This window comes from Notechis scutatus, chromosome 1 (genome assembly GCF_049901735.1).
Source record: "Notechis scutatus isolate UNSWTSFEM ecotype Mainland chromosome 1, rNotScu1.2, whole genome shotgun sequence".
NCBI classification, from domain to species: domain Eukaryota; kingdom Metazoa; phylum Chordata; class Lepidosauria; order Squamata; family Elapidae; genus Notechis; species Notechis scutatus.
The window spans coordinates 171,786,610-171,798,715 of record NC_142009.1 but is presented as its reverse complement, the minus strand read 5'-3'; the positions used below and the strand labels follow the sequence as shown (position 1 = coordinate 171,798,715).

Below are 12,106 nucleotides of genomic sequence, written 5' to 3'. Positions count from 1 at the left end.
CTGAAGGAGCCCCCATGGGATCACCACTGTCACCCGTCATTGCAAACCTGTTCATGGAAGAATTCAAATCCAGAGCCCTAGCCAATGCCACCCACAAACCCAAACTATGGTTAAGATACATCAATGACACATTTGTAATTTGGCCCCATGGAAAAGAAAACCTAAACAATTTCCTAACACACCTAAACAGCACACACCCCAAAATCAAATTCACCATGGAAACGGAAACAAACAACTACCATTCCTAGATGTACTAATCTACAAAAAAACTGATGGCACACTAGGACACACCATATACCAGAAGAAAACACACATGAACCGCTACCTCAACGCCCAATTCCATCACCACCCAGCACAGATAAACTCCGTGGCCAAAACACTAATTGCCAGAACCAAACGCTTGGCAGACAAGACACACATAAAGACTGAACTATGCACCCTGACCAAAGTACTGACAGCCAATGGCTTCCACAAAAGCAAAATCACAGGCCTGATCCACAAAAACACACTGAGACATAATAGAGACCTAGAAGATGAACAGGCCTATGGAACAGCTGTCCTGCCCTACATAAGAGGTACTACAGACAAAATCAGTAAGATACTACACAGGCATCACATCAAGACTGCCTTCAAAACAGACAGAAAAATAGCAGCCATCCTAAGAAACCCCAAAGATAAAATTGACCTGGAAAACCAAGGCATATATGAAGTCCCCTGTGAATCATGCCCTGCCACATACATTGGACAGACCAATAGAAGAATAAGTACCCGCCTGGATGAACACAAAAATGCAGTAAAAAAGCTGGAACACACTTCCTCACTAGTCCAACACATGAAAGCCACAGGTCATAGCATCAACTTCAATGGCACCAAAACCCTAGCCACTATAGAAAACCCCAGCTACAGAATTATCAGAGAAGCCATAGAGATTGAAAAAAGACCTGAAAGCATGAATAGAAGAGATGACTCCACCAGACTGTCAATTATCTGGAAGCCTGCACTCTCAAAAAAAAAAAAAAAAAAATCTCCACACCACAAGCCAGGCAAACACCTGGGCACAAACAGATCCCCCCTGATACCTCCAGCTCAAACACACCCCAACCAGGTACCCAGATGAAACCTAGCTTCCTAATAAATGATAGCCATCCATTTACTCGGAGCCAAGCTGCACTAAAAGCCTCCAATACAGGAAACACAATGTTGCCAGCCAATCAAGACAAAAAAAGCTACAAAACAGACAGAAGATATTAGAAACACCAATCAAGCAGAACACAGCAAACTCCAAGACCAATAAACACAGACCAAGACTCCAACCAATCAGGATGAAGAAAACACCATTCTGGCACAGCAGTAGGCTAGCCCCAAATTTTAAACAGAAACGGCTGTGAAAGTCTGACTCACAGACGAACACAATACAGAAGCCTGATGATGGCAGATGAGATTCTGCCGAAACGTTGCTACAACTTTAAAAGCACAACTATAATGATGTGGGAAAATACCCAAACAAAGCTGAATACCATACATACATTCATACATATATATACACACGCACACATACACACACACACGTGTGTGTGTGTGTAACATGGCTATATGGACAAGGGAGAATTTTCTTTTTACTATTTTTTATTTTTTTGAAAATAAATTGTCCAGAGTTATTCTAGAGTTATGCCTCCAAATCTAATTATCTCAATATCAATACTATTTATATATAACATTCCAACATTATATAATTAAAAGGTACTATTATTTTTCAAATATTCATGACATGAAAGTATTGGAAAATGTTTCCCATTTCAGACCCCCCTGATACCTCCAGCCCAAACACACCCCAATCAGCCACTGAGATGAAACCTAGCTTCCTAATAAACAATAGCCGGCCATTCACCCGAAGCCAAGCCGCACTAAAAGCCTCCAATACAGGAAACACAATGTTGCCAGCCAATCAAGACAAAAAAAGCTACAAAACAGACAGAAGATATTAGAAACACCAATCAAGCAGAACACAGCAAACTCCAAGACCAAGACACAGACCAAGACTCCAACCAATCAGGATGGAGAAAAAAACCATTCTAACAAACCACAAGGCTAGCACCAAATTTAAAACAGAAACAGCTGCAAAGCCTGACACACAGACGAACCCAATACACAAGCCTGATTTCCTCACTAGTCAAAGGCAAAGGCATGACTACTGGGTGCGGGTAGCAGCCATTGGAACCTTGAATCCAGGTTGTACGTAGCCCTGGGTAGATCTGTCATAACTTTGAATAGTAACTAAGTGATCGATCATAAATCAAGGACTACCAGTAATAATTTTTACCACCTATACATCTCAGATCAAACACTGTAATTGGTTATACCTTTTCATTTGATGCTTGATCTTCAGAGCAAATCTCTGGCGGACTTCTGCAAGCAGGTCTTCTTACTTCAATGGATAGTTCATCTTCTCCTAAAACTAAAACCATAAATAATTAAAATTGCTGAGTACATTCCATCAATCAATGTCTGAACTCAAGGATTCTAACATTTCCTGCTTAATTAAGTCAAAGAAGTATACCCTTTAATTATTATATCCTTTAATTAATAACTCAAGCTGTAAGATTTCCAATTCAAAAAACTAAATAATCAAATAAGCCTTTAATGTGTTAAGCAACAACATTTGATCATAATTAATATTTATGAATTAGGAAATAATCACCGAGTTCCTTAATTAAGCAATATTTGCTTTGACAAATTAATCAAATTTACACATTATGTTTTATTTACTCTTTGAATAAAATTTGTTTAATTTCTGCACAAATTTGCATTAGTCTAACAGATACCTCTGAAGATGACAGATGTGGAGACTTTCTAAATGTTATTCAGTGGCAGGAGGCCTTTGAGTCTTAGTATTATGGAATATTCAATAATTCTAAAGTACCATGCCTATTGTTAAAAAGGGGAAGAATGGATATGTAATGCAGACAAGGAAGGACTATCAATTGAAGACGGAAAAACAACAACAACAGCAACAACAATAAGGAGTTACAGACACGAAACAGCACTGTGGATTGAGTTGTGAGCACTAGAACTTTTTTTTAAACTTTCATATTCATTTGGGAAATACCTAATCCATGCTTTAAAAGCTCCTTTTGCAGAAAAGTGATGGCTAGCTTTTTTGCAGACACATGCATACACATAATAAGTTTGTACTGCACATACAACTGCTATAGAAATCAAGCAATAAGGCTATGACATTTCTGCAAGATACACTATAAAATAAGCATGCTAGCTAGAAAGAAACTGAATTTCCCACTTGTAAAATGCTTGTGTTTGGGGTGTTGAGTAACACAGATTTTTGCATTAACGGTACTGTAGAGAAGTTATTTGGAGCATTCTTAAGAACTGAGTAATAATTGGTTATTGTGCAAAAAAAAAAAACCTCTTCCATTGCTCTTTAGATTAGGGGGAGGGAGTAAAAGGCCAAGGAAAACGTGTGTCTTGAGAAGCTATCCTTCGGAAATGGAGTCATCCAATGAGACTGGAAAATTATTCCACATGGAAGGGAGCATGATATTCAATACTAGAACAGCTTTCTCCTTTATTATTATTCCAATTCCACTAATTGTGTTTTTGCACCTAATGTTGGCCACTTTTCTTCTTCATGACTTAATCCCTGTAAAATTGCAATAAAATAGCATCTAATTACATATGAAATAGTCCACAGTGATATTGTTTGTAGTTCTGCAGTTTTCTTGGCAAGATTTCAGGAGTGGTTTGGCACTGTCTCCTTCCTAGAGCCAAGAGAGAGTAACTGGCCCAAAGTAATCCAACTGGCTTTGTGCCTAATGCAGGACTAGAATTGTTTCTAGCTTAATGCTGCAACCATTACATCAAACTGGCTCTCATTCCAATTTTAGGAATCCAAATTGTTTCCAAGACTATGTGGAATCACATTAATGTCACCCATAGCCATGGATTTAATTATTCTTCCAAATGTTTGCCAATCTCAGTAATTTGAAAATGTTTTCTAATTTTTTGTCTTCCGGGTTACCATCTCTTGGAATGGCTACATCAATAAATCAACAATGGCTATTTTTTTTTTTTTAAATAAAGTTTTTATTTTTTACAACAAACATACAAACAAAACATAAAAACATAAAACCATCTTTCAATTATATGCATACAGTGTGTCAGTTGGTTACAATCTTTTGTGCTATCCTTTTTTTTGCCATTACAAGTTGTATAAATTTTCATCTTGTCAGTCAAACATGTGCTTATGTATTTATCAATCATTAATCATTCATTTGACTAAACTATTTTTCCATCATTTTATGCAAGATATTCTAAATATCATTATAGTTTAATCTTATACATTCATCCAATGGTTATATATTTTATATTGTATTCTATATCCATCTATTAATTTTTTTATTGTAAAACTTCCTAATCTATTTCTTTATCATGTCTTTTTATCTAACCATTGATAAAATAAATCCCATATCACATAAAATTGTTTATCTTCTTGTTCTCTGATTTCAAATGTCAATTTACTCATTTCAACACAGTCCATGAAATTTTCTTTATATGCAGCTGACATTGTCATTTTATAATTTTGAGACCACAATTTTTGCCATTTCTCTAAATCAATCCCATATCCAACATTTTCCCCCCAAGCAATCATCATTTCTTTAACTTGTTCTTCCTCTAATTTAAACTCCAGCAAATGTCCATAAAGTTTTTTAATTACTTTTTCATCAGTACCTGTCAAAATTTTATCTAAATCAGTCAACTTATCATAGATACCTTCTGTTTTAAAATCTTTATCAAATCTAGATTGTATTTGCAAATATGAAAACTAATTCATTTTTACACCTTGTTCTTCCAACACTTGCATAAATTTAAGTTCACCCTTTTCATTCAATATCTCATCATATCTGTTTGTTCCTTTTTATATATTATTGGATAAGAAAAAGCTTCAATAGTAGATAACCATAATGGAATTTTTAAATAATATTGCTTTTTTATCTTCTCCCAGTTTAAAAACAATGCTTCTCGAATATAATGTCTTCTAAAATACCCCTGCATTTTAGTTCCCTTATACCAGAGGAAGGCATGCCACCCTAACAGCAAGTCATGTCCTTCTAAATTCAAAAGTCTAGTATTCCTTAATGTTATCCACTCGTTTACCCACATCAAACTCATCGCCTAGTAATATAATTCCCAATTGGGCAAAGCAAATCCTCCTCTTATTCTTGCATCTTGTAACAATTTAAGTTTTATTCTCGCTTTCTTCCCCCGCCAAATGTATTTTAGCACTATTTTATTTAGATCTTCAAAAAATTCTTTTCCTAATCTAACTGGAATTGTCTGGAATAAATATAAGATTCTAGGCAATACATTCATCTTAATTGTAGATATTCTCCCAATCAATGATAATTGTAAATTTTCCCATTTTATCAAATCTGTCGCAATCTGTTGTTTGAGTTTAAGATAATTGTCCTCCTTGAGTGTGCTACATCTTGATGTTAAATGTATCCCTAAATACTTAACCTTATTTGTGACCTGGATCCCCAAAATTTCCTCCAATTCTTTCTTTCATCTTGCTAATATGTTCTTTGTTAAAAAAAATTTTTTTAATCTTTTTATTTTCAAACCTGCTACTTTCCCATACTCTTCTATCTTTTCTATTAGCTTAGGTGCTGACTCCAATGGATCCTCTAATATGAATACCAGGTCATCTGCAAAGGTTTGCAATTTGTACTCTTCTTTTTTAATTTTCATTCCTTTTATTTCTTTTTCTTCTCTGATGTTCCTATTCAGCACTTCCAGTGTTAACACAAACAGAGGCGACAATGGACAGCCTTGTCTAGTCCCTTTTCTTATATCTATAAAGTCTGTTAACTCTCCATTTATCATAACCTTTGCAATTTGTTTACAATATATCGTTTCTATGGCTTGGGTAAATTTTTTACTGAAGCCCATTTGTTCCAATTGTAACAGCATAAAACGCCAACTCACATTGTCAAGGTGCATCTAAAAACATCAAAGCCATTTGTTTTTCAGGATGTGCCTCATCCAGCCTGTCTAAAATTATTCTCATATTGTCTTTAATTTGTCTCTTTGGCAGAAATCCATTTTTATCAGAGTGAATAAAATTATTTAAGTATTTTTTCAGTCTTTCTGCCAGAATTGAAGCAAAGATTTTATAATCTGAGTTTAATAGGGATATAGATCTATAATTTTTAACTTGCTGTGGGTCTGTGTCCTCCTTCAGTACAAGTGTAACATATGCTTCTGACCATGTTTGGGGTTTTCTCTTCCTTGACATAACTTCATTCATAACTTCTAATAAGTGAAGATTCAATGTTTCCTGAAATGTCTTGTAAAATTCTGCTGGCAGTCCATCCGGACCTGGTGCTTTCCCAATATTTTGCTTTTTTAAAGCTTCTGTTAATTCCATCATTGTTATGTTACCTTCTAACATTATTTCAATATCTTTAGGTATCTGGGGCAGGTATTGTTAAATTCTTTCTTCCTGGACATTCTCTTGATGGTACAATTTTCCATGATAATCTTGAATAATTTTTTTCTTCTCCACATTTTCATAGCATACATGTCCTTCTTCATATATTAATTGATTTAGCCTTCTTGAGTCTCTTTCCTTTCTCAGTTTATAAGCTAACCATCTGCGTGGTTTATTTGCATCTTCAAAGTAGTTCTGTTTTGCATTTTTAATTTTTTGGGCTATTTCTTCTTTTTCCATTAGCCCTATTTTATGTTTAGTTATGCCCATTTTAATTTTAATGCTTTTCTGTAATTCTTTTCCCAGCCTCTTGTAGTCATCTTCCAATGTTTTAAAAGTTTTTTTTTCTGTTTTCTGTTTTTTTTCTTGTGTAGTCCATTATCAAACCTCTTGTATAAGCCTTCATTGTGTCCCAGAGATTCTGTAGTGATGTATCCTCTTTTGTGTTTTCTTTAAAGAAGAAAGCCAATTCTCTCTCAATTTTCTCTTTGAAATCTTTTTCCTTTAATATTGTATTGTTTAGAGTCCATCTAGATCTCCTTTTTTGTCTTTTCCATGCAACTGTTATTGGATTATGATCTGTTCAGGTACTTGTTTCTATTTCAATGTCTTGTATGTTAGAGAGCGATTTTGTTGACATCCATATCATATCTATTCTGGACCATGATGCATGTCTATTTGAATAAAAAGTATAATGTTTATTTTCTGCATTTCTCTCTCTCTATGCATCTTTTAGGTTTATCTCATCTACCATTCGAAAGAAGGATTTTGGCAATGTCTTTCTAGTTTCTTTGCTGTTTTCTGTGTTTTATAATCCAATTTGTCATTAATTATTCCATTAAGATCTCCCATCAGACAAATATTAGCATAGTCCAGTTCAATTATTTTCATATGTAATTTCCTGTAATAATCTTGATTATCATTTGGAGCGTAGATTGCTATTAAAAGTGTCTATAGATTATTGTCCATTATCTCCACCATCACAATCCTTCCATCATCATCTGTATCTATTTTTTCCGCTGGGCTTGTATCTCTAATGTATAACACCACTCCTCTCTTTTTACATTGTGTCAACGCTGTAAATAATTTCCCTAATTTTTGTTGTTTCAATATATGTTTGTGTTGTTTTTAATATGTACTTCTTGTAAGCAGATTATATAAATTTTTAATTTCTCTAGTTTATGGAATATTTTTCTTCTTTTAGTAACTGAGTTAAGTCCATTTATATTTATTGTAATCAGTTTTCTCTCATCCATTTTAGACTTTATAAGAAGGATTTGTTGCTCTAGTAGATCTTGGTTCTCGTTGCTCTTGGGTACACCACCTATGGATCCTTCTTATTTTTCAATTACTGCTATACATTCCTCTTGAAATTCAGTTAACGACTCCTCTTTTCTTGTATCTTCCACTTTTCCTCTGAAATATTCCAGATAGAATAACTCAGCTTTTTAAACTCTATCAATTCTGAGTCTTTGTTCCTGCCAGGTAAACATGAAACCTTCTGGTATCAGCCATCTGTAATTTATTCCTCTCTTAAGTAACTCTTTGGTCAAAAATAAATATTCTCTTCTTATCTCTCTCACTCTTCTCAGTACCTGTTTCAGTACCACTATTTCTTTACTTTAGTGTTTTCTCTCTTGCCGCCTGCAGTATTTGTGATTTAATTATTTTCTTAGTAAATCTGATATTAACTTCTCTTGGTAGTTTATTTCTCATCACATATCTTGTATAGACAAGGAAGACCTCATCCATTCCATCCATCATCTTCTCTTTAATTATCTCTAGTGCTTCTGCCAAGATTTCTGTCATCATTTCAGCAAGGTTTTCACTCTTTCCTTCTTCTATATTTTGAAATCTAAGATAAAATTCTGACCTATTGATTTCCCATCCCAGTGATCCCAGTGATCTGCTTTTGTCTCTTTCAACTTCACTCAATCGGGTATCCATATCTCCAATTTTATCTCTTTGTACATCTTGTTCTTCAGTTTTCTTAATTCTGTCCTCATATTGCATCATCATCTGTTGAATATTTTCAATTTTCTCATGTCTTTTTGGTTCTTTGCTCAATATTCTCCATTCTCTTTTCAATATTATCTGTTTTTGCTTGTATCTTTTGAATTCCTTGCATAATCATCTGCAGTGTCACTTCCTTCTCCTTCTCCTATTGCAACATCATCTGTATTGATCGTTGTCCTCCAGATGGTGAGGAGGAAGAAGTCAGAATTGAAGAAGCTGAGGCTGGTATCTTTCCACTCCTCTTACAAAGCTTGAAAGGAAAAATGGGAAGAAAAAGCAAGAGCAGACAACTGCCACTCCAATAAAAAGTAAAAGCAAAAAATAAAAAATAAAAAAGGGAAGGGAAAAAATATTCAGGCACTTGTGTACCTTAATCCAATTGGTTCCAGTTATGTAAAAGGAAAAAGAAAAAAATGTAAAATGAAGAAAGGATGAAAACATTAAAAAAAAAATTAAAAAATTAAAAAGACAGAAATCTGTATATTCCCCTTGCTAAAAAGATAGAACAAAAGGAGAAAGGAGGGAGAAAAAATGTAATCTAATTCCTGTATCAAAAGGCTAAAGTCCAAATATAAAAATCCAACTGGAGGGGAAGTTAAAAAAGAGGGATAAAATGCTATTCTGTCAGTAAGTAAAGCACTGCCACTAAATATCCAAGGCTCTTTACTAAATTAAAAAACAGAATTTCCAGTTCTCTTTTCAAGGTCATTTCAGACTTCTTTCTTTCAATTTCAAGTCCAGACTCCGGCTATCAGTAGTTTCACAGAAGAGCACCTGCATAAACAATCTACATGCTCTTCCCACTATCTTTTAAGTGAAAGGATCAGAGTCCTTGAATATAACACCAGATGTATCAACAAGTAAGAAAGAAAGAAAAAACAATGTATCCAAGCCTACAGGTGGCAGTGTAACTTATTTCCCTTCCCTTTCACTTCCCCTGCAATATTTAAGCCAGGAATAAATGAATGAATATTCAATATATATTATATATATTATATATATGTATGTTTGTATGTATGTATGTATGTATGTATGTATGTATGTATCTTTGGTTATTCGGGTTTTCTCCCGCGTAAGATTGGAAGTATTTAGGCAACGTTTCGATGAAGTGTCATTCATCATCTTCAGGCTTGTGTCTTCGGCTCTGTGCTTCTCAGAGTAAATTACTCTGAGAAGTAAATTACTCTGAGAATTACTCTGAGAAGCACAGAGCTGAAGACACAAGCCTGAAGATGATGAATTAGACTTCATCGAAACGTTGCCTAGATACTTCCAAACTTATGCGGGAGAAAACCCGAATAACCAAAGATACACATACAAATACCCGCGAGAACCTCAGAATATATATATAGGACTTCCAGTTTGCAAGGTTTCGGCAGCGGCAGAAATCCCTGCTGCGTTCGCTGCCAAGGTTCCCCCGATCCATTTGGATCTGGGGGCTATAGCTGCCCCGTAGAGGCAGCTGAAGACAGGGGGGATCCGGACAGGGGCTTGGGGGTGTCGCAGACCCCCTCCCCAGCCGGCAGAACCCCCTTTTCCCAAGGTGGAGGAGCGGTGGTCAGCAATGGCCGCCACGAAGAAACCTGCAGCCGGACAAGCTGGTGCAGGAGGGAGAAAGTTGGAAGAATCATGAAAGTGGCTTTCGACCGGGACAAGGCAAGAGAAAGTGCCCTGGAATTTTGAAGGCTGCTAAGGATACATTGTTTCCAGAGAGAGTTACAAGCTGCGAATATCTTAAAAAGGAAAGTTTTTTTTTTTTGTTGCACTCTCCTTCCTAACGTGACAGCGGATGGAATCATAAGAGAAATCTGAAAACCTGCATTGGAGGTAATTGAATGTTGAAGGGATAAGGATTTCTGAACATTTAAAGGGAAAAAAAAATCTTTTTGGCTGTGAGTGGGAAGGGAGAGGAAAAAAAAATTGGAGCAAAATTTGAAAATAAGGAGAAGATTGCCTAGAATTCTAAAGAGTTACTAAACATCAATAAGACTTCTAAAAGATATATTTTAAAGGGAACTTTGTGACTAAACTTTAACCCCAGAAAGAGAAAGTGAAGAAGGAGAAAGTATTTAAAAGAAACAGCTTGTTTGGATTGTTTGGTGATTTTGGAAGTTCTGAGAATTATTTCTGATTAAAAGCACTTGGGTGGTTGTTTGGAAAAACTTTTTCTCTATATAATGGCATCACTTGTGGATGGAACTTTCAGTCCACTTGTGGACTGAAACTTGTATACCAAAAATATGAAAAAGAAAAGCAAGAAGGGAAAGATGTCCTTGGCACTCTTTTTCAATTTTTAGAAATGGCGGTTTGTACTTATGTAAAGCTGAATGAGCAACAGGATGACTGGGACAAAGAAGAAGCCATCTTTGATGAACGAGTGACTTTGGTCGGGGAAGGAAAAAAGAAAGAGAAAAAGGAGAAGAAGACTTTAAGACCTGGAAAAACAATCCAAAAAGAGAAGAATAAGGTGAAAAGGGGATATTATGTTAGGAAACAACAGAAAGGAGGAAAGCAGAATAAAAGGGGGGTGGAGAGACAAGGGGGTAAAGAGGACAAGGAGAAGAAGAAGCAAGGGAGAAAGGAAGGGATGAGAAGCCTTAATGGTGGGGAGCAAGATGCAAAGAAGCAAAAGTTTTTTAGAGATGATGGATAAATCTTATTGAAAAAGGAATTCTAGAAAGGTACATAAGATTGTATTTCTACATTTGTACTTAGAAATAACCATAGAAAACTGGAAATAATATGCAATTTAAAATGTGATAAAATATTTAGTATAATTTAGTGAAATTTTTGTTAAGAAAAGGGGAGTACTTCAATGAAACAATGATTTAAGATATGTGATGTGGGGGGGGGAAATAATTTTGGAAAACATAAGTGTTCCCACAAAGGCATGATATTTAACTGAAATGGGTAAAATGTTTAAGATATAAATGATTGTTAATATTAATGATCAGACTATGTTATCCTAGTGAAACTTTTTGTGAAATGAGATATTTGAAGTAGGAGAAGTGGGAACATCGTAATGAAATAATGATCTATAATATGTGATGTGGGGGGGGAATAACTATGGAAAATAGGTGCTCCCATAAAAGTATGTGATTTAACTGAAAAGTAATGTGCTAAATGTTTAAGATATAAATGAATATCAATATTAATGAATAGATTTGTATTGGTTTTGATAATACTGTATAATTTTAGAACGTACCAGACAGAATCCCAATGTAAGCTATGTATTCTATATTAAGTATTATAAATATAGGGGAAAGAGATAAAGGCATCATACTCCAATTAGTGTACAGGAGAAGTTTTTTTTTCAAAGAAGAAAGATAAATGGATAGCTGGAAATAGAACAGACAAAGAATAATAAATATTATGATTCGAATTGAGAGGAGATAAATAAAATAAAATTGAGAAAATTTAAAAAAGAGGAGAAGTTATATAGAAAATTGAAAATGTTAATAAGATATGGAATGGTATGTAAAATGAATATGAATTTGAATTTGTGTCTGTACCAAGAGTTTTAACCCGGGACTAAGCAACTTTCAGAAAAGAAATTTTTTATGCTTTTATGTTTTGTGTTTCTGT

The 12,106-nt window shown here is 34.8% G+C and overlaps 1 protein-coding gene across 2 annotated transcripts in view; it reads right to left on the bottom strand.

Moving 5' to 3' along the window:
- KIAA2012 (KIAA2012 ortholog) overlaps positions 1 to 12,106 on the bottom strand; it is a 140,390-nt gene that overhangs the window by 71,343 nt on the left and 56,941 nt on the right. For both annotated transcript variants that reach the window (XM_087949790.1, XM_087949797.1), the window contains exon 12: positions 2,361 to 2,455. In XM_087949790.1, coding sequence (XP_087805916.1) covers positions 2,361 to 2,455 — 95 coding nt within the window. The remainder of the gene's footprint in view (positions 1 to 2,360; positions 2,456 to 12,106) is intronic.